The 26,922-nt window shown below is 44.7% G+C and overlaps 1 protein-coding gene across 6 annotated transcripts; it reads left to right on the top strand.

The window, feature by feature from the left end:
- LOC140719824 (CD276 antigen-like) lies at nt 1-22,067 on the top strand. Of its 6 annotated transcripts, XM_073034746.1 has the most exons (7): nt 175-309; nt 5,782-5,853; nt 7,354-7,692; nt 9,703-9,984; nt 19,102-20,223; nt 20,939-21,079; nt 21,832-22,067. In XM_073034746.1, exons 2-5 carry the CDS (start codon nt 5,799-5,801, stop codon nt 19,110-19,112), a joined length of 687 nt encoding a protein of 228 aa, XP_072890847.1. In that variant the 5' UTR covers nt 175-309; nt 5,782-5,798; the 3' UTR covers nt 19,113-20,223; nt 20,939-21,079; nt 21,832-22,067. The 6 variants fall into 6 exon arrangements, with proteins under 6 accessions (XP_072890845.1, XP_072890847.1, XP_072890849.1 ...); XM_073034748.1 differs by lacking the exon at nt 20,939-21,079; XM_073034747.1 differs by having other exon boundaries at nt 19,102-21,001.
- The last annotated feature ends 4,855 nt before the right edge of the window (nt 22,068-26,922 follow it).

The following is a 26,922-nucleotide window of genomic DNA, read 5'->3' as shown; positions in this document are numbered from 1 at the left end:
GCCATAATTTAGCTAGCTGGGTGGAATATTGATTATATGTTCATTTGGTGGTTTCGGGTCTTCTAGTGGATTTCGGGATCGATACTCAATTAGTTACACACCGACAATAAAGCGCGGCAATCGGAGAGAAACTTAAGGCGGAATTTCCGGTGAGCCACTAGATTTCGGGATAATGGGAGGGTGCTGACAACTGCATGTTGTGTTTATTTTTCGTCCTGACAACAGGACCTACGTATTCCAATACTTTAAAACGTTAAGACGTTCCTCTGCCGAGTCAGTCTGTCCTGGATCAGAATCGGTCGGCAGCAGGTAACCAATTCACTTTTTATCTTTTTCTTCGGCGCCTGAACTGCTCGGTGTGCTGCAAGGGGTGGTGAGAGGGTTGAGGGGAGGGAGATGGGACCCCTCAGGCTTGCAACTTTGCACAAGTATTCCTGAGTTCGAAGCCACCAGAGAGCCTGGAGAGTTGGACAAGAAACGTTCAGGAGTTAGGCTTTTCCTGGTTAACAGACCTGATCCAACACCAAAAAAAAGAGCGGCGGGAGATGGGAAGGTTATGGTCTTAATTCCTGGGATACTGGGATTTTATTTTACACGGCTGTCTCCGGTTAGACTGTGCCTCTCCGGGGGCCGAACGGGTGGTGGTGGCGGGCAGTGCCTCACGTTGCGCGGCCATTATGTCCTGCACACTTCCCATGCAGACACACCACAGTGGTCTGGTAGTGTCCATCATCCCAGTGGAAGTCTCTCTGCACGGGATTTCCTCTTCCTCCGCATCGGAGTTGGGGTGGTCACACCGGGGCCACGGGTGACAGACAAGTGGGTCACAGTCAGGAGGGGGAAGGGTACCAGAGAGTACCCCGGTGGCTGTACCCCTTGACAATAAGTACTCCTGTTTGAGTACTGTTAGGGGGAGACAGCCTACCTGGGGGAAGCAACAGTGGCCATACCTCTGGTACAGAGTCCGGCCCTCTGGCTCAGAGGATAAGGAAGGGAAGAGGAAGGCAGTAGCGATAGGGGACTCTATAGTCAGGGGGTCAGACAGGCGATTCTGCGGACGCAGGAACTCGGATGGTAGCTTGCCTCCCAGGTGCCAGGGTCCGGGATGTTTCAGATCGCGTCCAAGATATCCTGCAGTGGGAGGGAGAACAGCCGGAGGTCGTGGTACATATTGGTACCGATGACATAGGCAGGAAAAGGGAGGAGATCCTGAAAACAGACTACAGGGAGTTAGGAAGGAAATTGAGAAGCAGGACCGCAAAGGTAGTAATCTCGGGATTACTGCCTGTGCCACGAGTCAGTGAGTATAGGAATAGAGTGGAGGATAAATGTGTGGCTGAGGGATTGGAAAAGGGGACAGGGATTCAGATTTCTGGATTATTGGGACCTCTTTTGGGGCAGGTGTGACCTGTACGAAAAGGACGGGTTGCACTTGAATTCCAAGGGGACCAATATCCTGGCGGGGAGGTTTGCTAGGGCTACTGGGGAGAGTTTAAACTAGAATTGTGGGGTGGGAACCAAAATGAAGAGACTGGGGAAGAAGAGGTTGGCTCACAAATAGAGAAAGCTTGGAGACAGTGTGTGAGGGAGGATAGGCAGGTGACAGAGAAGGGACGTGCTCAGGCCGAAGGTTTGAGATATGTCTTTTAACGCAAGGAGTATTGTGAACAAAGGGATGAGCTTAGAGTGTGGATCAGTACTTGGAGCTATGATGTGGTGGCCATTACAGAGACTTGGATGGCTCAGGGGCAGGAATGGTTACTTCAAGTGCTGGGTTTTAGATGTTTCAGAAAGGACAGGGAAGGGGGCAAAAGAGGTGAGGGGTGGCACTGTTGATCAGAGATAGTGTCACGGCTGCAGAAAAGGTGGATGCCATGGAGGGATTGTCTTCGGAGTCTCTGTGGGTGAAGATTAGGAACAGGAATGGGTCAATAACTTTACTGGGTGTTTTTATAGGCCGCCCAATAATAACAGGGATATTGAGGAGCAGATAGGGAAACAGATCCTGGAAAAGTGTAATAATAACAGAGCAGTCCTGATGGGAGATTTTAATTTCCCAAATATTGATTGGTATCTCCTTTGAGCGAGGGGTTTAGATGGGGTGGAGTTTGTTAGGTGTCCAGGAAGGTTTCTTGACACAATATGTAGGTAAGCCTACAAGAGGAGAGGCTGTACTTGATTTGGTTTTGGGAAATGAACCTGATCAGGTGTCAGATCTGTCAGTGGGAGAGCATTTTGGAGATAGTGATCATAATTCTATCTCCTTTACAACAGCATTGGAGAGAGATAGGAACAGACAAGTTAGAAAAGTGTTTAATTGAAGTAAGGGGAATTATGAGGCTATCAGGCAGGAAATTGGAAGCTTAAATTGGAAACAGATGTTCTCAGGGAAAAGTACGGAAGAAATGTGGCAAATGTTCAGGGGATATTTGTGTGGAGTTCTGCATAGGTACATTCCAATGAGACAGGGAAGTTATGTTAGGGCATAGGAACCATGGTGTACAAAGGCTGGCATAAATCTAGTCAAGAAGAAAAGAAAAGCTTACAAAAGCTTCAGAGAGCTAGGTAATGTTAGAGATCCAGAAGATTATAAGGCAAACAGGAAGGAGCTTAAGAAGGAAATTAGGAGAGACAGAAGGGGCCATGAGAAGGCCTTGGCGGGCAGGATTAAGGAAAACCCCAAGGCATTCTACAAGTATGTGAAGAGCAAGAGGATAAGACATGAAAGAATAGGACCTATCAAGTGTGACAGTGGGAAAATGTGTATGGAACTGGTAGAAATAGCAGAGATACTTAATGAATACTTCAGTATTCACTATGGAAAAGGATCTTGGTGATCGTAGTGATGACTTGCAACAGACTGAAAAGCTTGAGCATGTAGATATTAAGAAAGAGGATGTGCTGGAGTTTTTGGAAAGCATCAAGTTGGATAGGTCGCCGGGACTGGATGAGATGTACCCTGGACTACTGTGGGAGGTGAGGGAGGGGATTGCTGAGCCTCTGGCAATGATCTTTGCACCATCAATGGGGACAGGAGAGATTCCAGAGGATTGGAGGGTTGCGGATGTTGTTCCTTTATTCAAGAAAGGGAGAAGAGATAACCCAGGAAATTATAGACAGTGAGTCTTACCTCAGTGGTTGGTAAGTTGATAGAGAAGATCCTAAGAGGCAGAATTTATGAACATTTGGAGAGGTATAATATGATTAGGAATAGTCAGCATGGCTTTGTCAAGGGCAGGTCGTGCCTTGTGAGCCTGATTGAATTTTTTGAGGATGTGACTAAACACATTGATGAAGAAAGAGCAGTAGATGTAGCGTATATGGATTTTAGCAAGACATTTGATAAGGTACCCCATGCAAGGCTTATTGAGAAAGTAAGTAGGCATGTGATCCAAGGGGACATTGCTTTGTGGATCCAGAACTGGCTTGCCTACAGAAGGCAAAGAGTGGGTTTAAGCGGGTCATATTCTGCATGGAGGTTGGTGACCAGTGGAGTGCCTCAGGGATCTGTTCTGGGACCCTTACTCTTCGTGATTTTTATAAATGACCTGGATGAGGAAGTGGAGGGATGGGTTTGTAAGTTTGCTGATGACACAAAGGTTGGAGGTGTTGTGGATAGTGTGGAGGGCTGTCAGAGGTTACAGAGGGACAATGATAGGATGCAAAACTGGGCTAAGAAGTGGCAGATAGAGTTCAACCCAGATAAGTGTGAAATGGTTCATTTTGTTAGGTCAAATATGATGGTAGAATATTGTATTAATGGTAAGACTCTTGGCAGTGTGAAGGATCAGAGGGATCTTGGGGTCCGAGTCCATAGGGCACTCAAAGCTGCTGCGCAGGTTAACTCTGTGGTTAAGAAGGCATATGGTGTATTGGCCTTCATCAATCATGGAATTGAATTTAGGAGCCGAGGGGTAATGTTGCAGCTATATAGGACGCTGGTCAGACCCCACTTGGAGTACTGTGCTCAGTTCTGGTCGCCTCAGTACAGGAAGGATGTGGAAACCATAGAAAGGGTGCAGAAGAGATTTTCAAGGATGTTGCCTGGATTGGGGAGCATGCCTTAGGGCTGAAATGGTTGCCACAAGAGGACACAGGTTTAAGGTGCTGGGGAGCAGGTACAGAGGAAATGTCAGGAGTACGTTTTTTACTCCGAGAGTGGTGAGTGCGTGGAATGGGCTGCCGGCGACAGTGGTGGAGTCAGATACGATAGGGTCTTTAAAGAGACTTTTGGATAGGTACATGGAGGGCTATAGGTAAGCCTAGGTAATTTCTAAGGTAGGGACATGTTCGGCACAGCTTTGTGGGCCGAAGGGCCTGTATTGTGCTGTAGGTTTTCTGTGTTTCTATGAGTGTGCTGCACAGACCAAAGTTCGAAGTACAGCCCTGAGAATCATTTTACCAGTCTTGGGCAGCTGTGTATTAAAAGTTTTGAGCGGCCAACGGTCCTAATTCTCGGGTACCTGGTGTTCAGGGGTGGGGGTTGGTTGGAGGATCTCTGTTCCTGGGCTTGGCCAGGGTTGCCGTACATTGATCCAAGTGTCTTTTGCAGGGCTTTTGTCAGAGATACGTCTGATCCCAGATGCCCGCTGGGGCAGCACCCACTGGTCAGCTAGAGGAGCTGAAAAGCATTGGTCACAATTTAATCCGAAACTGGTGTAAAAGATGTCAGGTTATTGTTTCAAAGGAAAATTGGGCTCTGTGGGGAAGGGCTGCGTTCTAGGATGTGGTGCCTCTCATTGGTAGAATGTCCTCCATTGTACCAATGAGTACAACTAAAACCATAAGATGCTGGAGCAGAATTAGGCTATTTGGCCCATTGAGTCTTTCACCATTCTATCGTGGGTGTGTTATTCTCAACCCCATTCTCCTGCGCTGTCCCCATAACGTTTGACAACCTTGCTAATTAAAAACCCATGAACCTCTACTTTAAGGGACTTGGCTTCCACAGCCGTCTGTGGCAAGAATTCCACAGATTCATTACTCTCTGGCTGAAGAAATTGCTCACCTCCATTCTAAAGTGGTATCCTTGTATTCTGAGGAGGTGCCATCTGGCCCTAGACTCTCCTGCTGTGAGAAACATCCTCCCCACATCCACTCTATCTAAGCCTTTCAATATTTAATAGGTTTCAATGAGATTCCCCCCCCCCATTCTTCTAAACCCCAGCAAGTACAAGCCTAGAGGCATGAAATGCTCCTCACATGTTAACCCTTCCATTCCCAGATCATTCTTGTGAACCTCCTCTGCGACCCCTCAAAGACAGCACATCCTCAATCATATAAAGGGCCATCTAGTGCAAGTATTTGTTTACTAAAGTGCAAGAAATTTCATGAAACCTCACCCCATTCTCACTCCCACCCCGCCCCCCATTTCCCAAATCCCTGTGACCCCATTATCCTATTTTTCTGCTCCTCTGTCCTCACAACCTGCCCATAACACCGTCACCTTCCTCCTTCAGGTTCTCCATCTTTCCTTTATTCCACTGTCTCCTGTCTTCCCCTATCAGTCCTTTGCATTTCCCACCTATCACTTCCTAGCTTCTCACGTTATCCCTGTTGGATTCACCTATCACCCACAAGCTTGTGTGCTCCTTCCCCCTACCCACTCCCTTTTATTCTGGCTTTTACCCTCTTTCCAGTCCTGATGGGAGGGTCTTGGCCCCAAAGGTCGACTGTTTGTCTCCCTCCATAGCTGCTGGCTGGCCTGGTGAGTTCCCCCATTTCTGTGTGCTGGTTGATTGCATGCCGCTCGTTATTCATCGTCTGTCTTCTTCCTTTCAGGCTTATTTTGAAGAACAATGATGAAAATAATCTTTCATCTTATTGCTGTATTGATACACCTCGGAGCTGGTGGTAAGTTACTAACTGAGTGTTTCTGAATGGCTGCAACTTTTCATGTAGAATGTTTCTCAGTACAAGACTGCCCCACTCTTGAAAATGCTTCAATATCTACCCTGCAGTGTCCTTTTTAATAAGATTGTCCCTTGTTCTTCTAATTCAATAAGAACTCTCTGGCCTCAAGCATTATTTTCGGACTGCTTCCAATGCTAGGATATAGTTTCTTAAATCTGCATCACCTCACCTCCCAATCATTTGGACAGCAACTCGATGCATAAAAGCATGCAGACATGGCCAAGAGGTTCAGTTGTCATTCAGACCAGACATCAGAATGGAGAAGGAATGCAAACTAAGTGAGTTTGACTGTAGAATGGTTGCTGGTGCCAGATGGGGTGGTTTGAGTATCTCTCTGACGGTGGTGTCTGAAAAGAGGATGCTGTCCAAGTTGCATGCCATCTTGGACAATGACTCCCATCCACTCCATAATTTTATGGTTAGTCACAGGAGCACATTCAGCCAGAGATTCATTCCACCAAGATGTAACACTGAGTGTCATAGGAAGTCATTCCTGCCTGTGGCCATCAAACTTTACAACTCCTCCCTCGGAGTGTCAGACACCCTGAGTCAATAGGCTGGTCCTGGACTTATTTCCACTTGGCATGATTAACTTATTAATTAATTATTTATGGTTTTATATTGCTATATTTCTTCACTGTTCTTGGTTGGTGCAGCTGTAATGAAACCCAATTTCCCTCGGGATCAATAAAGTATGTCTGTCTGTCTTAGAAGCTGCTGATCTCCTGGGATTTTCATGCACAACCTCTATAGAGTTTACAGAGAACAGTGGGAAAAAGAAAGCAGAGAAAATCCAGAGAGCGGCAGTTCTGTGGGTGAAAACATCTTGTTAATGGGAGAGGTCAGAGGAGAATAGCCAGACTGGTTTAAGCTGACAGGAAGGCCACAGTAATTCAACCACATGTTACAACAGTAGTGTGCAGAAGAGTATCTCTAAATGCACAACATGTTGAACCTTAAAATGGATGGGCTACATGGCCTCTTTATTAGGTATACTTACCTACTGCCCATTACACCACTGGCATTAAGGGCAGCAAACTCAGAGATAGAAGGATTCTTAATTGCTGTTTCCGTAGCACTTTTGTTTTACCAGTCAGGGTTGTTAGCCCCGAAGTGAACTCCTGAACCTGGATGGCTGGTGGACCACCCTACTTTGACCTTTTTGGTACTGGTGACCCTACCATGAGCCAGAGCATAACACCCCAACGCCAGCCAGCATGTAGCTCTCTGGGCTCAGTGAGACGCACAAGCCTCCAAAGTACGACAATGTTGTGGTCCTCTTGAAGGTTGTTTGGTATAGTAGGTACCTAGTACAGTTGTGTGCAAACAAGGTTTACATTTGGCTTTTTCCGCAGTTACTGAAGCGCATGAGTTCTTGAAACATTTTTCTATCTTTGCTTTAGATCGCTGATATTTTATTTTTCCCTTTTTAATTTCCAGGTCATTCTGAACCCAACATGGTACCTAAAAATGTTATAGCCATCCATGGCCAGTCTGTCATGCTGGAATGCAGTGTCAAGACATCACTAGAGCATTGCTTCATCAACTGGCAACGGAAGAATACTCGTCAGGTTGTCCACAGCTACTATTATAACCAAAATCAGCATAAAGTTCAGGATCCACAATATGCAGGCAGGACGACACTATTCCCTGAAGAGTTTAAAAATGGGAATGCTTCCCTGAAACTCAACAGAGTGAATTCACTGGATTCTGGATTATATCAGTGTTACACTACTTGCATCAGCAGTCATGAAAGTCTTCTGAATGTTACTGTTGCAGGTATATTTTTATGGTTACATCTTTCACTCTTCTTCAAAGATGTCCCCTCACACCTAATTCACATTATCAGGAATGTATATTGAGCAGGTGTATTGCTTGATTGCACTATTGGTGTACACCCCAGAGTTCTGAAAGAGGTGGCCAAAGAGGATCATGGAGGCGTTGGTAATGATCTTTCAAGAATCACTAGATTCTCAAATCGTTCCAGAAGACTGGAAAATTGCAGACGTTGCTCCACTCTTCAAGAAGGGAGAGAGGCAGAAGAAAGGAAACTATAGGCCAGTTGGTCTGACATCAGTGGTTGGGAAGATGTTGGAGTTGATTGTTGAGGATGTGGTTTGGGGGTACTTGGAGGCACATGATAAAATAGGCTGTAGTCAGTGTGGTTCCCTCAAGGGAAAATCTTGCCTGACAAATCTGTTGGAATTCTTAGAAGAAGTAACAAGCAGGATAGACAAAAGAGCATTGGTTGATGCTGTGTACTTGGATTTTCAGAAGCCCTTTGACAAGATACCACTTATGAGGCTGCTTAACAAGCAATGAGCCCATGGTATTACAGGAAAGATTCTAGCATGGATAAAGCAGTGGCTGATTGGCAGGAGGCAAAGAGTGGGAATAAAGGGAGCCTTTTCTGACTGGCTACTAGTGACTGGTGGTGTTCCACAGTGGTTAGGACTGATTCTTTTTACATTATATGTCAATGATTTGGATGACGGAATTGATGACCTTGTTGCAGGCAATATGGAGATGAGTGGAGGGGGCAGAGAAGTAGAGAGGCTGTAGATGGACTTAGACAGATAAATAGAATGGGCAAATAAATGGCAAGTGGATTACAGTGTTGGGAAGTGTATGGTCATGCACTTTAGTAGAAGAATGAAAGGGTTCTCTATTTTTTTAAATGGAAAGAAAATACAAAAAACTTAGGGCGCAATGGGACTTGGGGGTCCTTGTGCAGGATTTCCTGAAGGTTAATTTGCAGGTTGAGTCTGTGGTAAGGAAGGCAAATGGAACATTAGCATTCATTTCAAGAGGACTAGAATATAAAAGCCAAGATGTAATGTTAAAACTTTATAAAGTCTTGGTGAGACCTCACTTGGAGTATTGTGAGCAGTTTTGGGCCCCTTATCTTAGAAAGGATGTGATGAAACTGGAGAAGGTTCAAAGGAGGTTCACAGAAATGATTCCAGGATTGACTGGTTTGTCTTCTGAAGAGCGTCTGATGCCTCTGGGTCTGTATTCACTAGAATTCAGAAGAATGAGGGGTGACCTCATTGAAACCTATAGAATGGTGAAAGGCCTTGAGAGAGTGGATGTGGAGATGATGTTTCCTGTCTTAGGTATATATAGCTATGGAGCATAAGACTTTTGCACAAAAACTAGTAATTTTATGTATTGCACTGTACTGCTCAGGATAGAGGGGCATCCATTTAAAACAGAGACGTGGAGAAATTTCTTTAGCCAGAAGGTGGTGAATTTGTGTAATTTGTTACCACAGTCAGCTGTGGAGGGCAGGTCATTGGGTATATTTTAAGCCGGTGATTGATAGGTTCTTGATTGTCCAAGGCAACAAAGGTTACGGGGTGAAGCTCAGGGAGTGGGGCTGATGTTGGGGAGCCATGATTGAATGGCAAAACAGACTCGATGGGCCAAATGGCCTAATTCTGTCTGAATGTCTTAAGACATTTGCATGGTACTGTATGTTAATTCCTGTGAACACCAGAAGTGTTTCCCCCTCTCTGCACTTCTAATAATTCTTCCTTTATCAACCTTATGTGAATTTGATGTTATTCATTTTACACTAATAGAGATTTGGCAACATATTGTGTTTTTAGTTTACTTTTGACTTGTAGAGAAATATGTAGAAAAATAACCCGACTGATGTACAGAAAGAGGCTGTCTTGGATTATGTGGAATTCTGATCAATCATTTTTGTGCCAAAAGCTGTCAGCAATAGCATTGTGAAGTTCACGAGCTAAGAAGCTGGAACTGATGACTGTTTTACATTTACAGCATATTACGATGAGCCAGTTTTGTCAATCAAGCAGAAGTTTTCCAGCTGTATTCTAACGTTCGAGTCGCATGGTCTCCCAGTTGCTGATGTTTCTTGGTTCAACGGAAATAGTCTGAATCGTTCCCTTTCAGCTAAACATGTGTTCTGGACATCTGACGACGGTCTATACACAATCCAAAGCTCAACACAAGTTGATATCAGAGAAAAAACAAACTATACATTTGTGCTAAGAAATGTTGCTCTCAATCAAACCATTTTGAGGACACTAAGTTTTACTTCAGGTAAGCCTGGTTCTATTCTTCAATTTCATTTTCTTTCTTAGCTAACTAGATCATTATCACTCTGAGGAGATGATAAGGATTTTAAAACTACTAACGCTGTCCTACCTCTGATCCCCTAATGAGTACTGGCTTCTACATCCTGAGGTCAATAATCAGCTCTTTGATTTTGCTGACGTTAAGTGAGAGGTGGTTGTTGTGGCACCACTCAGCCAGATTTCCAATCACTCTCCAATATGCCGATTCCTTTCTATTAGGTAGACCCATCTCCAATAGCCACTGAACAGAACTTCTGTCTACATTTTTAATGTGGCTGTATATTTTTAAGCTTTTTTTCTTTAATTAATTAAAAACTTTCTCTCCTGTTTCTTTCAGAAAATCCCACAGGAACCAATGAATTTACCAGAAATCATGCTTTCTTCATAAGCTGCATTCTTTTGCTGGGACTTTTATTTATTTTCTTATTTAGTTACACCTGTACTAAATTAGAGAAAATACAGAAAGATCATATTGTGTTAAATGGTCTTGCTGATGATGTATGATGGTGACATGTTCTCATTGACAATATGTATGTTCCGAGTGAACTTGAATCTGGCAGAGTATCTGAATGGTTGGTATGTCGATGAGTGAGCCGACAACAAGCCGGAACTGGTCTGAGTGAAATGGATGTAATGGAATCGTGGAAATCATCTGCATTCTGACTGAGTGACTGTGATTCTGTGGTTGTATGGTTTCACGTGGCTTTGGAGTTTGGAGCTCGAACTGTTTGCTCCATGGGCAGACTCAGGGTGACTGTTCTACACCCAAAGAGACTGACAGATCTGTCAACGATCGCGTTAACAGCTCCATGTATAACGGAGCTGTAAGATCTACTCAGAAAACAAAGAGTTACATGGGATTGAGGAATCCACCAACAACCTCATTAGGTGCTCCCCACATACAGTAATGGGATTGAGAGATCCACGTAGAATTAGACTGGCAAGTCCACTAGCATGAGATTGAGGTGTCTGTTTACAGAAACGTACAGTGGGCTTGGTAGTTCTGCCCATTATCGTGCGTTGCATGCACAGTGGAATCGTTCATACTGAGAGACCTAGAAATAGGTACAATCCGTGGTATTAGGATCATGGGTTAAGGGTGAAAGGGGTGACAAGTTTAAGGGAAACCTCTTCACTCAGAGGGTCGAGAGACTGTAGAACGAGCTGCCAGCGCAAGTGGTCAGTAGATGGGAGTTCAATTTTAACATTTAAGAGAAGTTTGGATTGGTACATGGATAGTAGGGGTATGGAGGGCTGCGGTCCCAGTGCAGGTCAGTGGGACCAGGCAGTTTAAATGGTTTGTCAAGGACTAGATGAGCCAAAGAGTCTTTTTCTGAGCTGTACCTTTCTATGACTAAATATTCCATGCGTAATGGGATCAAAAGGTCTACCCGGACATGCACTCTTATCGGGGTGTCCACCTATTTTTTAATAACTTCCACTGTACCACTGTCACAAAACAACGAAGTCCATGACGTGTCAGTGACAGTAAACCTGATTCTAGCTTCCTGTATGCTGAGAAACCAATGTTTATTGATTATCTGGGCGCCAGGCTTACAGCTCGGGGCGCCATGGTTCAATCCCATCATCCTCCCTGCGGAGTGCTTGGGTTTCTCTGGGTGCTCCGGTTTCGTCCCGCAATCCAAAGATACACCGGTTAGTAGGTTAATTGGTCATTGGAAATTGTCCCATGATTAGGCTGGAGTTAAGTCGGCGGCGCGGCCCCAAGAGCCGGGAGGGCCTATTCCGCGCGGTATCCCTAAATAAATAAAGGTTGCTCTGTATTCATGAAATTGCGTTCACCTATGATCATAGAAGTTGTTAACTTTACTCTTGATGAGTGACTGAATCAATCTATCAATCCCACATCTTGATAGATGTGCGGAATCTAGGTGCGATGGGACTGAAAGATCCACACGAGTGTGATAAGAGTTGTAGAGTGCGAGGTGAGAGGATTGAGAGAATTATTCACAGCAATGTGAGGATAAGGGAATAGTGTTCAAAAACTGTCTTAAAACATTTTAAAACAGTTTAACCTAAGGAAAAGCAGCAACTGTGATCAACGTTTGTTGGATTCTGTTCCTATTGTATTTTGAAAGTGCGACTCTGACTTCTGTATCTAATCTTCCTGTTGTCATTTTATGCCCTTATATTACAATTAATAATGTAATAAAGTAATTTAATATACTAGAAATGCCTATGGCATCCATTCTTATTTATTACACAGCAGGGATCCGTGTAACCAGCAGTCAGGGGAGCAGTGGGTGGGAATGTGAATACGAGTAAGGGGGGCGATGGGCGGGTGCTCCGACGATTCGGCAGGAGCCCATCCAGAAACAGAGGTGCCTGGAGCTCTATGTGAGGCTCCTGATCTCAGTTTAACAACATCAACCGCACTGTGGCCCAGGCTGGTGTAACACCAATCTGCAAGGACATGGGTTCCTCAGGGCTGGGGAGTGAGGGAGGGTGCAGGGTCAGCGTGGGTGGGACTGATGGTGCAGGGTGGGGGGGGGAGTTGTACGAGCAAATACCCTCGTTACAGAAATGGATGGCTGTCTGTAGGAACCGTGAGAGGGGAAGGAATGTGTAATAGGTAGAAAGATGGGGGGGGGGGAGTGTGTGCGTGGGTGTGTGTGTGTCTGTGTGCGCATTTGCATGTGTGCGTGTGCATGTTTGTGTGTGCATGCGGTTGCATGTGCGTGTATTTGCATGTGTGTGTTGTGTGTGCATGCATGTGTTTGTGGTTAGCGCACATCCATGAGCATGCGGTAGAACCATCGGCAAAACTAAATTAAATTTCTCACAAGAATGATCACATCACTAACTTCTCCGATTTAACCCATCTATACTGGTTGCATCGAGCATTTTCATACCAGTACACTGCCAATCTATACAGATTGACTTTCATCTCTGAGTCAGAGCCTGGTCTCCTGCTGTCTTGGACCTCTCCATCTCCCGACTGAGACCTGGCCAACAACTAACCCACACGCCTGTTAAACAAAATCACACACGGGCAGCCTCCACTCCATAATGTGGAGCCTGGTACCAGGAAACCCAAATACACAACCCAAATGGCCACAGGAGTGAGTGTTGCTCAGAAAATCTGACACACTGATACTGCCATAGCTCACTCAGTGACACACAACGGGCAGGGGACAGATAGCTCAAAAACACTGTGTCTCACCCACCACCTTATGAAGGAGGTGCTGTGGTCTGCAAACATACTACTCTTTAAGCCCAGCTCCCCTACCAGGGCATAGGCTGCTGACAGTATCTTGCTCGAGTATCTTACTCTTCTTGGTAGATCCTTCCTCTCCCAGGGATGAGGTCCTTGAAGCTTATGTTGGTGTTTCTGTAGCTCTGGGTTTTACAGGATGGGGTTGCTAGCCTTGTGCCCAACCCTCCTCCTTTCACAGCCAGGCATGGGGCCATCCGGGCGTAGTTCTGGAAACATGTAAAGGTGGATAAATGCCCAGAATCTGATCAGTTATATCATAAGCACAGACACAATGAGCTGAATGAACTAATTCTGTTCCTATGTCTTGTGGTCTCTGTCTGATGGTGTAAGATGTAAAGGGAAGCAAGAAAGCAAATTGCCGGGACATTGGCAGAGATTTCTGTTTCTTCATCAGCCCTGTGTGAAGGACAGGAGGATTAGAAGTTAGCTATTGTGTCTTCTATTTAGAAGGGCAGCTAGGAAACTGTACTAGTGAGCCTTAAGTGGCAAAAAGTTTTTGGAAAGGATTCTGAGGGGACAGGAATTACTTGCATTGGGAAAAAGCAAGGACTGATTAGGGATACCTGAGCCTTGTGGTGGGCAATCACGTGAACCTGGTAGTGTTTTTTTCGAGAAGGTGTCCGAGGGCAGGGTGGGAGAGGTTGTCTACACAGATCTCAGAAAGACCTTTGACAAGTTCCTGGTGTGGTGGACAATGAGTAAGGTGCCTGATTAGCAAGTTTGCTGATGACACTAAAGACCCTGGTGTGGTGGACAATGAGTAAGGTGCCTGATTAGCAAGTTTGCTAATGACACTAAAGACCCTGGTGTGGTGGACAATGAGTAAGGTGCCTGATTAGCAAGTTTGCTGATGACACTGGTCCCTGGTGTGGTGGACAATGAGTAAGGTGCCTGATTAGCAAGTTTGCTGATGACACTGGTCCCTGGTGTGGTGGACAATGAGTAAGGAGCCTGATTAGTAAGTTTGCTGATGTCACCAAAGACCCTGGTGTGGTGGACAATGAGTAAGGTGCCTGATTAGTAAGTTTGCTGATGACACTAAAGACCCTGGTGTGGTGGACAATGAGTAAGGTGCCTGATTAGTAAGTTTGCTGATGACACTAAAGACCCTGGTGTGGTGGACAATGAGTAAGGTGCCTGATTAGCAAGTTTGCTGATGACACTGAAGTTCCTGGTGTAGTGGACAATGAGTAAGGTGCCTGATTAGTAAGTTTGCTGATGACACTAAAGACCCTGGTGTGGTGGACAATGAGTAAGGTGCCTGATTAGTAAGTTTGCTGATGACACTAAAGACCCTGGTGTGGTGGACAATGAGTAAGGTGCCTGATTAGCAAGTTTGCTGATGACACTGAAGTTCCTGGTGTAGTGGACAATGAATAAGTTTGTCCGAGGTTACAATGGGATCTGGATCAGCGGGAGAAGTCAGCAAAGGGATGGCAGGTGGAACTTAACTCAAACAATTGGAAAGTGATGCATTTTGTGAAGTTAAATTGTGGTCAATGATAATGAGATGGGGAGTGTGTAGAACAGAGACCTTGTGCAATCTTCTCTGAAAATGAAGATAGACAGACAGAGTAGTAGGGAAGGCAAATGGCACGATTACCTTCACCAGCCAAGGCCCTGAGCACCTTATCTCCTTGCCCCGCCCATCGCCTCCCTCTGGTGCTCCTCCCCCCTTTGCTTTCTTCCATGGCTTTCTGTCCCTTTCACCAATCACCTTCCCGGCTCTTTACTTCATCCCTCCCCCTCCCTGTTTCACCTATCGCTGGGTGTTTCTCTCTCTCCTCCCCCCAACTTTTAAATCTACTCCTCAGCTTTTTTTCTCCAGTCCTGCCAAAGGGTTGCAGCCCGAAACGTCGATAGCACTCTTTTCCATAAATGCTGCCTGGCCTGCTGAGATCCTCCAGCATTTTGTGTGTGTTGAATGAATGTTGAGATGCCATGTTACAGCTGTACAAAATGTTGGTTAGGCTGCACGTTAGAGTATCCGTGTGTAGTTCTGGTAACTACACTATAGGAAGACATAATTAAACTAGAAAGGGTACAGAAACATACAAGGATGTTGCCTGGGTTGCAGGACTAGATTATTTAGGAGAAATTGGAGAGTTTTCCCTGGAGTGAAGAAGGTTGAGGAGTGACACAATAAGAGGCATAGATAGTCGGTGACTGTTTCCCATGTTAAGGGGGTCCAAAACTAGAAGGCATAGGTTTAAGATGAAAGGAAGGAAGTATAAGAACATAAGAAATAGAAGCAGGAGTAGGCCATCTGGCCCATCGCGCCTGCTCCACCATTCAATAAGATCATGGCTGAGGTGGCTGTGGACTCACCTCCACCTACCTGCCTTTTCCCCAGAACCCTTAATTCCCCTACTATGCAAAAATCTATCCAACCTTGTTTTAAATATATTTACCGAGGTAACCTGCACTGCTTCATTGGGCAGAGAATTCTACAGATTCACCACTCTTTGGGAAAAGCAGTTCCTCCTCATCTCCATCCTAAATCTACTCCTCCGAATCTTGAGGCTATATCTTCTAGTTCTAGTCTCACCTATCAGCGGAAACAACTTTCCTGCCTCTAACTTATTGATCCCTTTCATAATTTTATATGTTTCTATACAATCTCCTCTCATCCTTCTGAATTCCAGCAAGTACAGTCCCAGGTGACTCAATCTCTCCTCATAGTCTAACCTCTTCATCTCTGGAATCAACCTCGTGAACCTCCTCAGCATCGCCTCCAAATCCAGTATATCCTTCCTCAAATAATGAGACCAGAACTGCATGCAGTACTCTAGGTGTGGCCTCACCAGTATCCTGTACAGTTGCAGCGTAACCTCCCTGCACTTAAATTCAAACCTTCCAGCAATGAAGACCAACATCCCATTTGCCTTCTTGACAGCCTGCTGCACCTGCAAACCAACCTTTTGCGATTCAGACACAGGCACTCCCAAGTCCCTCTGCATATCAGCATGCTGAAATCTTTTACTATTTAAATAATAATCTGATCTTCCAATTTTCCTTCCAAAGTGGATGACCTCGCATTTACCAACATTGTACACCGTCTGCCAGACCCTTACCCACTCACTGAACCTATCTATATCTCTTTTCGGACTCTCCATATCGTCTTGCACTATTTGCTTTTCCACTCAATTTAGTGTCATCAGCAAACTTAGATACTCTACACTTGGCCCCCTCTTCCAGGTCGCTAATGTATATCGTGAACAGTTGTGGGCCCAGCACCAACCCCTGTGGCACACCACTCACCACTGATTGTCAACCAGAGAAACACCCATGTATCCCAACTCTCTGCTTTCTATTGGTTAACCAAATTCACTATCCATGCGAATACATTATCCCCAACTCTATGCATCCTTATCTTATGGATAAGTCTTTTATGTGGCACCCTATTGAATGCCTTCTGGAAAACCCAAGTAAATAACGTCCATCTGTTCCCCATTATCCACTGTGCTTGTATATCCCCTAAGAACTCCAGTAAGTTTGTCAAACAGGACCTGCCTTTGCTGAATCTATGCTGCATCTGCCTGATGGATCCACTTCTTTCCAGCTGCCTTGCTATTTCTTCTCTAAAGATAGCTTCAAGCATTTTCCCAACTACAGATGATATACTAAACTGACCTATAGTTACCTGCCTTTTGCCTACATCCTTCTCTGAACAGTGGCGTGACATTTGCTGTCATCCAATCCGCCGGGACCTGCCCAGAGTCCAGAGAATTTTGGTAAATTATCACCAAAGCCTCAACAATAACCTCTGCCATTTCTTTCAGCACCCTGGGATGCATCCCATCAGGACCAGGGGATCTGAGGAGTAAATCTTTCATATAAGGTGTAGTTGGTATCTAGAAGGAGCGGCCAGAGGAGATGGTGGAAGCAGGTGCATTTAAGACAAGTCTTGGCAGATACTTGAGTGAGCAAAGCTTAGAAGAACTGGAATTAATGTAGGCAATTGGGATGAGTCTAGATAAGCATGATAGCTAGCATATGTGATGGGCCAAAGGGCTGTTTCTATCCGTACAACTATCTGTCTCCCTCAACATGACATCATTTCTGATCGGACACAGGAAATTTATCGGCTGCTCTTTAACCTCATCCTTTTGAACCAACCAGGGTCCCAAACTGTCACTGCAGGAGAACTCGCAATTGCCCTGCATTTGCAGTGCCTGGTAGAATGAAGAAGAGTACAGTGCAGTACAGGCCTTTGGCTCATGATGTTGTGCAACCTTTTATCCTACTCCACGATCAGTCTAACCCTTCCCTCCCACAGAGCCCTCTATCATCCGTATCCCTATCTAAGAGCCTCTAAAAAATCTCTAATGTATCTGCCTCTACCACCACCCCTGGCAGAGTGTTCTACCCACCCGCCACTCTGTGTAAAACACCCTACCTCTCACAACCCCCATATGTTACTTCAATCACCTTAGAATTATGCACTCTCATAATAACCATTTCCACCCTGGGAAGAAAAGACACTGGCTGTCCACTCTGTCTATGCCTCTCATCATCTTATATACCTCCCCCCCTTTTCTTCCTTCCATGGCTTTCTGTCCTCTCCTATCAGATTCCCCCTGCTCCAGCCCTGCATCTCTTTCACTAATCAACTTCCCAGCTCTTTACTTCATCCCTCCTCCTCCCGGTTTCACCTATCACCTTGTGTTTTTTTTCTCTCCACTCCCCCACCTTTTAACTCTACTCAGCTTTTTTTTTCTCCAATCCTGCCGAAGGGTCTCGGCCCAAAACATTGACTGTACTTTTTTCCATAGCTGCTGCCTGGCCTGCTGAGATCCTCCAGCATTGTGTGGTGTTTGGATTTCCAGGTTTTCTATTATTTCTTGTACTCCTTTATCAAGTCACCTCTCACCCTCCTTTGCTCCAAAGAGAAATGCACTAGCTTGCTCACCTATCCTCATCTCTGTAATCCAGGCAGCATCCTGGTAAATCTCCTCTGCTCCCTCTCCCTCTCGAAAGTGTTCCCATGCTTCCTATAATGATGTGACTCTGAAATGCACACAATGGTCAATTAAAGAGAAACCAAACACAAATTGGGTGACTGTTATCTGTAGTCTATAACTGCGACTCTGAACCGCTGGCAACTGCACTTTCATTCTCCATATCACTCCCACTCTGAGCTCTCTGTCTTTAGCCTCTGTTACTGTTCCTCTGAAGCCCAACGTAACCTCAAAGAAATATATTTCATCTTCCCACTAAACTTACCTATCGTATTATCGCACTTGTGTATTAGGACATATTCTGGAGTTATGGTATATAGCAAATACTAATTTCAACAGCAGCCAGTCTTCAGACCTGAATGTGGATTGCAGAATGAATTTCAAATGCAGTTCTGAACAATGGTCTTCCTGGAGCTTCAGACTGGGGTTGATTCCAAACAGAGAAACATTCCATTTGACCTCAGATGCCTGCATATGCATGATTGTGACCAAGAGTCAGTGGGAATGAACATTCATTTGGATGTCTGGTGTATGGGCGTGAAGAACGAGGTGTTTGAAAGCTATATGTAATTCAAAGGAAGCATTGTAGATACATTGTAACCATAGAATTGTCCTGCTGTTTCCTTTGATCTTTAGCATATAAAAATGTCATTTAATATTGGGTCAGGCAGACCTCTTCTTACAAGAGTGTCTCAGATATGATGCCTGCTGTTCGTTTTGCTAAATAAAGACTTCTATATCCACCAGCTTCCATGTCTCTCTGGTGACTTCATTCACAATCACAACAGGTCTCAACAATGCAATGACTTGACACCATCAGCCTCTCCACATTCAGATGAAAGTCCTTCACACTGTAACATTTTAACTGTGTTTCTCTCCACAGATGCTGTCTGACCTGCTGAGTATTTCCAGAAGCTTTCATCTCAGACTTCCAGCATCTGCGGTGTTTTGTTTTCCGAAGAAAAGGTCAGTGGATCTACCTTCTTCTGGAAGGAGTGAGGAGAAGACCATAAGACATAGGAGCAGGGAGTCTGCTCCACCGTATGATCATGGCTGAAGAAAAGCTTCTTTAGGTGACTGCCTCAATTAGGAACGAGTTGCACTGGTGAATCAGTGATCTCTCCCCAGGGGAGAACTGGTGGTGTCATGACCCTGCAGTCTACTCGGACAGAGAACCTTTATCATGGGAAGTAATTGTGGCCATATGGGGAGCACAGAAAAGCCCAGAACGTGCTGCACCTGCAGTGACCCTGGAGCTGTGACGGAGCACCCCGACCCTTCCAGAAACTGCAGAGAAGAAGACCACCAGACAAGAGGTTAAAAGACCAAGTGCATCAGCTTGTGGTGGGGAGGGTCCATGTCTATAGACTGTCTCAAATACTCCGAGAACTATGCACGGGCAATGAGAGAAAGATGCCAACTAACAGTTACTATTTTGTTCCTTCAAACAGTTCTATCTGCCATTCCTCATTCTCCTAGTTTCATCTTGTCTGTGGGGTTTCAGAACTTTTCACCAAAACCATCATGAAGATAATGATCTCAGATAAAGAAGGCACGTAGGTCAAAGTCTACCTGTGCACGGACAATGCAACCAATCCTAAAGAAGGGTCGACTGTTGATTCTTTTCCATAGATGCTGCCTGACTTGCTGAGTTCCTCCAGTATTTTGTGTGTGTTGCTTTGGATTTCCAAGATCTGCAGACTTTCCTGTGTTTACAAATGTTGCTATCTTCTGCTCGGAGTTGTTGTCCATACAGGGACTGATGAACATCTGCTTCATCTGACTTTAGGGGTTGGGGGAAGCGCAGAGCGATTCCCAGCAAGAGGAAGGCCGTGTTCTTTGACAATTGATGCAGCTGATCCAACGATGGGATCTCCACAGTAACGTAGTGGTTAACACAACCTCTCACACAATGCCAATAGGAGCAAGGGACTGATAGTAGACCTCAGGAGATGGATGCCAGAGGTCCATGAGCCAGTAATCATTGGAGAATCAGGTGGAGAAGGTCAGTAACTTTCAATTCCTGGTGTCTCTGTCTCAGAGGACCTGTCCTGGACCCATCATATAAATGTAATTGCAAAGAAAGCTCAACAGCACTTCTACTTCCTCAGGAGTCTGTGGAAATTCGGCATGTCATTAAAAAGCTTGGCAAACTTCTACAGACGTGTGTTGGAAAGTGTGCTGACTGGCTGCATTATGGCCTGGTATGGGAACACCAATGCCTTTGACTGGAAAATCCGACAAAAGGTAGCCGATTTGGCCCAGTACATCATGGGCAAAGCCCTCCCAACTGAGCACATTCACATGAAACATTGCCATAGAAAAGCAGCATCCATTATCAAAGATCCTCATTACCCAGGGCATGCTCTTTTCTCACTGCTGCCATCAGGTAGAAGGTACTGCTGCCTCAGGACTCACACCACCAGGTTCAAGAACACTTACTACCCCTCAACCATCAGGCTCTTGAACAAAAGGGGATAACTACACTCATTCTACTGCTGGTGTTCCCACAACCGATGGACTCTTTATCTTGTTATTTCATGCTTGTTATTTATTGTTATTTATTCATTGCTGCATTTGCACAGTTTGTTGTCCATTGATCCTGCTTACAGTTACTGTTCTATAAATTTGCTAAGTTTGCCCGTAGAAAAAGAATCTCGGGGTTGTATATGGTGACATGAATGTACTCTGATAATACATGTTACCTTGAACTTTCAAAGCTATTACAGCTTGGGATGTCGGAGCTCTGAGTTCACCCACGGAGTTCGCTGTAAGGTGTCTCGGTACGTCCTCCCTGTGGAATGTGTGTGTTTTCTCCGGGTGCTCCAGTTTCCTCCCACAGTCCAAAGCCACGCTGGTTGGTAGGTTAATTGGTCATTGTCAATTGTCCCGTGATTAGGTTTGGGCTAATCGGAGGGTGGGGCAGCATGGATCAGAAGGCTGGAAGGGCTGAACTGAGGGATTGAGGATATATAAAAAAACCATTTTGAACCTATGGAACCTCTGGCTAAAAGAATAATTGGGACTGAATAGGAATTTTTGAACTGAAGTAAACTCTGTCTTCAGCAGTTAGCTAAAAAAAAACTGGCTTATACTAGTTCTCCTTTGGTATGCAGAGAGAGACATTGAGAGTTGATAACATTATACATTGTACCCTCGTTTGAGTAAGAGGAGGAGGATTCACCAATAAGGATAGGAATGAACATCCATCGGTAATTAAGTCAGGGCCTAGCAAAGGGAATAACTGATAAGGACTGGACAGCACATCCATCTGTAATTAAGCCTTGATCTAGCAGACTCTCTTATCTATGACTAAGTTTCTCACCAACAGACTTGGTGGGCGTACCAGTTCAAATGACATCTTGCAACAGTAATGTATGGGGCTTACTATGTATAAATATGCGGCTGTAACCGGAGAGAGTGGGCCCACTTGTCGGATGGTGGCTGTACTTACATGCCTTCCCTCTGACAACTGGGTCTCAAACTCCTGCAGGAGGGTGGGTGCGCAATAAACTGCGGTAACTGGTCTTCCAAGTTTTATTCAGATTCAACTTTAACAGAACCTCGTTGTATCGCTAAATAAAAATAAATTATTTGTTCCCTTTTTCATCAGGTCCTGGAGGTTCTTGGAATTTCGGAAAGGCTGGGAATTCAGTGAGACTCGCGTGGACTACTGTGGTGAACTACATATACCTGTCTAGACACGCCCCCTGATGACTGCTCCTGTGGCTCCTCCCACAGACCCCTGTATAAAGGTGATGGAGGTCTGAGCCCGGCCTCTCTGTCTCCAGGATGTAGTATAGTGGTCACTCACTGCTTGTTCCTTCTTCCAGTCAATAAAAGCCGATATCTCGCCTTTACGTCTCAGAGTGAGTTATTGATGGTGCATCAACTACATAGCCAAGATGAAGCATAAACCGGTCATGGGAAATCCTTCCCAACTGCATCAAAGAACCTTAACTTCCGGTGTGCTGTTCTCTTTCTTATAAAGTTGTTTCATCTTTCAACCCCAGGGCTATCCTGCTCCAATTTCAAAGCTCATTCACAGCCAGAGCAACACCCACCACCATAGTGGTTGCACAGAACTTACTGTTCAGCAGTTAATTGTAAGATTACTATTGATATCAAACAATGCCAGTTCCAGGAATCAGCTGCTTTGAATTATTTTGTATCTGCGGTTGCAATAATAAGACTCAGACCATTTCCATAGTTACAGCTAAAGGGAGTAATCAAAACTGGTTTACTTGATGCAGAAGCTGATTACCATTGAGTGGAGAGCTTTGAAGTCACTCAATGAAATATCGTATCTGAATTGTAGATCTATTTACTAAACATGTCAAAAGTCCTGCTGAGTATGGCAAATGTTTGTGGCCTTGTATCACTATTTAGTTTATGTTATCTTTGATTTGAGTTTGCTGGAAGACTAATGAGACAGATTATTTATATGGACTGGCATTTTTAATAAATTACGTATAGTCTGTGAGACCAGAAATGGAAATTTAATGCATTGTGAATGAAGCTTCTATCTTTTTAAAAAAGTAAACAACCAGAAAGTATTACAAGCAGAAATGAATTCTTTGAATGCTTGAGGTAAAATGATCTGATTAATAAGTTTGCTGATGATCACTAAAATTAGTGGAATTGTGAGGAAGGTTGTCATGGGATACAGCAGGGTGTATAGATAAATTGGAGATTTGGGTGCAGGAGCAGCAGATGGAACTTAACATGGTCAAGTATAGGGGTGGTGCATTTTGGAAGGTCAAGTGCAAAAGGAAAGTTGTAGAGTAAATGGTAGTATCCTTAACAGCATTGATATAGTTACTTATCGCTCGTTATGCCACTGCCGTTTAGGGCAACAGTGAAGGTCCTCCATCTCTGGTGATGTTCAGGGCTTCCTTCATTGTGTCAGTAGCTTCCTCTCAGTTTTCCCTACTGTCAGCCCTGGGCGGAGACTCAAGAATATCGTCGCACTCAGATGTAGAAGGATTCCACATTGCTGCTTCCGCAATTGTTTTCTTTTCACCAGTCATGCCTGAGCCCCTGCACCTGGTGGACCGGTGGACCACCCTTAGTCTGGCCTCTACCCTTTGACCTGTCTGGGATGGGTGACCCTACCAAGAGCCAAAGCATAAAGCCCTGACTCCAGCCAACGTAACTCTCCAGGTCATCGAGGCACGCAAGCCTCCAAACCATGACAGGGCTGTGGTCCTCTTGGAGAAGCACTGATATGCAGAGAGATCTTTATTTGTTAGAAACACAGCGCAGAATAGGTTCTTCCAGCACTTCGAACCCCACTGCCCCAGCAACCCTAATTCAACCCTAGCCTAATCACAGGACAATTTACAATGACCAGCTGGTATGTCTTCGGACTGTGGGGGGAGACCGGAGCACCCGGTGAAAACCCACACACTCCACAGGAAGGACATACAAACTCCTTACAAACGATGTCAGAATTGAACTCTGAACTCCGACGCCCTGAGCTGAGAGAGCATTGTGCTAATCATGACACTACCACGACGCGGTTCCATAGCTCTATTGGATTAGGGTCTGAGTTGCTGTTTAAATGGTTACCTTTTTTGCAGTTTAACTTCCTTTATGTTTGCTTATGATCACCTGTTCGTCTGAAAAATTTTAGTAGATTTTTCAGTTTCTTTACCTGTAAGCCTAAGATGTGATAGCAGCCCCTTATCTAACCAATATAAACTTGTGTGCAGTGCAAATGAGGAACACAAAGATTCCTGTCCTTCGTTACTTGCCTTGCCTTGTTGGGACAGTCTGACTCTATCTGACATAGTATGTTGAAAATCTAATAAATTTGCTGTAACCATAGAAACTGTGCCTGAATCTTGGCTTCCAAAGAGCTTTCTGGACAATATCATCTCCAGATCCAACAGCTCACAACACAATCAGATTGGCTGATGCAAAAGACACGTAGCTTATTTGTCTTCATTGCACAGAGCACTGGTTATGAAAGAAGGCCAGTTGTATTGTAGCTATATAAAACTTTGCTTGGGTCACATTTGGGGTTCTCTGTGCAGTTCTAGTTGCTGGGCTGAGATATTGCTCAAAGTCCATTGGAACTGGGAGATTGGTCAGTATATAACTGGACCGAGATACTGGTCAGAGTACTAATGGACTGGTGAGGAAGGCAAATGTAATGTCAACATTCATTTCACGAGGACTGGAATATAAGAGCAAGGATGAAATGCTGGAGCTTTCTCAGGCATTGGTCAGACAACCCTTGGACTATTGTGAGTAGTTTTGGGCTCCTTATGTAAGAAAAGATATGCTGGCATTGGAGAGGGTTCACAGAAAGTTCAGGAAAATCATTCCGAGAATGAAAGAGTTAACATATGAGGAGCATTCAATGGCTCTGGGCCTGCACGCACTGGAGTTTAGAAGAATGAGGGTGATGTCATTGAAACTGACTGTAAAAGCTTTTATAGATACGTGAAAAGAAAAAGATTGGTCAAGACAAATGTAGGTCCTTTACAGTCAGAAACAGGAGAATTGATCATAGGGAACAAAGACATGGCAGACCAATTGAATAACTACTTTGGTTCTGTCTTCACTAAGGAGGACATAAATAATCTTCCGGAAATAGTAAGGGACCGAGGGTCTAGTGAGATGGAGGAACTGAGGGAAATACATGTTAGTAGGGAAGTGGTGTTCAGTAAATTGAAGGGATTAAAGGCAGATAAATCCCCAGGGCCAGATGGTCTGCATCCCAGAGTGCTTAAGGAAGTAGCCCAAGAAATAGTGGATGCATTAGTGATAATTTTTCAAAACTCCTTAGATTCTGGATTAGTTCTCCTTAGTTCCTGAGGATTGGAGGGTGGCTAATGTAACCCCACTTTTTAAAAAAGGAGGGAGAGAGAAACCAGGGAATTATAGACCGGTTAGTCTGACATCGGTGGTGGGGAAAATGCTACAGTCAGTTATCAAAGATGTGATAACAGCACATTTGGAAAGAGGTGAAATCATCAGACAAAGTCAGCATGGATTTGTGAAAGGAAAATCATGTCTGACGAATCTTATAGAATTTTTTGAAGATGTAACTAGTTGAGTGGATAGGGGAGAGCCAGTGGATGTGGTATATTTAGATTTTCAAAAGGCTTTTGACAAGGTCCCACACAGGAAATTAGTGTGCAAACTTAAAGCACACGGTATTGGGGGTATGGTATTGATGTGGATAGAGAATTGGTTGGCAGACAGGAAGCAAAGAGTGGGAGTAAACGGGACCTTTTCAGAATGGCAGGCAGTGACTAGTGGGGTACCGCAAGGCTCAGTGCTGGGACCCCAGTTGTTTACAATATATATTAATGATTTAGATGAGGGAATTAAATGCAGCATCTCCAAGTTTGCGGATGACACGAAGCTGGGCGGCGGTGTTAGCTGTGAGGAGGATGCTAAGAGGATGCAGGGTGACTTGGATAGGTTAGGTGAGTGAGCAAATTCATGGCAGATGCAATTTAATGTGGATAAATGTGAGGTTATCCACTTTGGTTGCAAGAACAGGAAAACAGATTATTATCTGAACGGTGGCCGATTAGGAAAAGGGGAGATGCAACGAGACCTGGGTGTCATTGTAAACCAGTCATTGAAAGTGGGCATGCAGGTACAGCAGGCGGTGAAAAAGGCAAATGGTATGTTGGCATTCATAGCAAAAGGATTTGAGTACAGGAGCAGGGAGGTTCTACTGCAGTTGTACAAGGCCTTGGTGAGACTGCACCTAGAATACTGTGTGCAGTTTTGGTCCCCTAATCTGAGGAAAGACATTCTTGCCATAGAGAGAGTACAGAGAAGGTTCACCAGATTGATTCCTGGGATGGCAGGACTTTCATATGAAGAAAGACTGGATCAACTAGGCTTATACTCACTGGAATTTAGAAGATTGGGGGGGGGGATCTTATTGAAACGTATAAAATTCTGAAGGGATTGGACAGGCTAGATGCAGGAAGATTGTTTCCGATGTTGGGGAAGTCCAGAACGAGGGGTCACAGTTTAAGGATAAAGGGGAAGCCTTTTGGGACCAAAATGTGGAAAAACTTCTTCACACAGAGAGTGGTGAATCTGTGGAATTCTCTGCCACAGGAAACAGTTGAGGCCAGTTCATTGGCTATATTTAAGAGGAAGTTAGATATGGCCCTTGTGACTAAAGGGATCGGGGGTATGGAGAGAAAGCAGGTACAGGGTTCTGAGTTGGATGATCACCCATGATCATACTGAATGGCGGTGCAGGCTCGAAGGGCCAAATGGCCTACTCCTGCACCTATTTTCTATGTTTCTATGAAACCTATCAAATAATGAAAGGCCTAGATAGAGTGTGTATTTAATATTTGAGTAATATTGCAAATATATTGTTGAATAAGCATTCTTTGTTGGTTACATAATTCATTATGAGTTGTATCTAAGAAATACATAGTGTATGTGGACACAGGAATGACAGCATTGGATGCAGCTACAAAGTGGCCAGACATATTCCCAGTAGCCTCCACCACGGCCTCACACACAACTAGTGTATTGAGAAGCCCCTTCTCAGGGATTGGTGTACCAGAACACTTAGTTGGTGACAATGGACCACTGTTTGCTGTGGAACAGTTTCAATCATTCCTGAAGATGAATGGAATAGGACTTATTACCATCCAGTTACAAATGGCTTGGCGGAAAGGCTTGTCTGGAGTCTAAAGAACACACTGTGAGC

The sequence above is a fragment of the Hemitrygon akajei genome, chromosome 32, assembly GCF_048418815.1.
Source record: "Hemitrygon akajei chromosome 32, sHemAka1.3, whole genome shotgun sequence".
In the NCBI taxonomy this organism is placed as follows: Eukaryota; Metazoa; Chordata; class Chondrichthyes; order Myliobatiformes; family Dasyatidae; genus Hemitrygon; species Hemitrygon akajei.
This window is presented reverse-complemented; position numbering and strand designations above follow the sequence as displayed.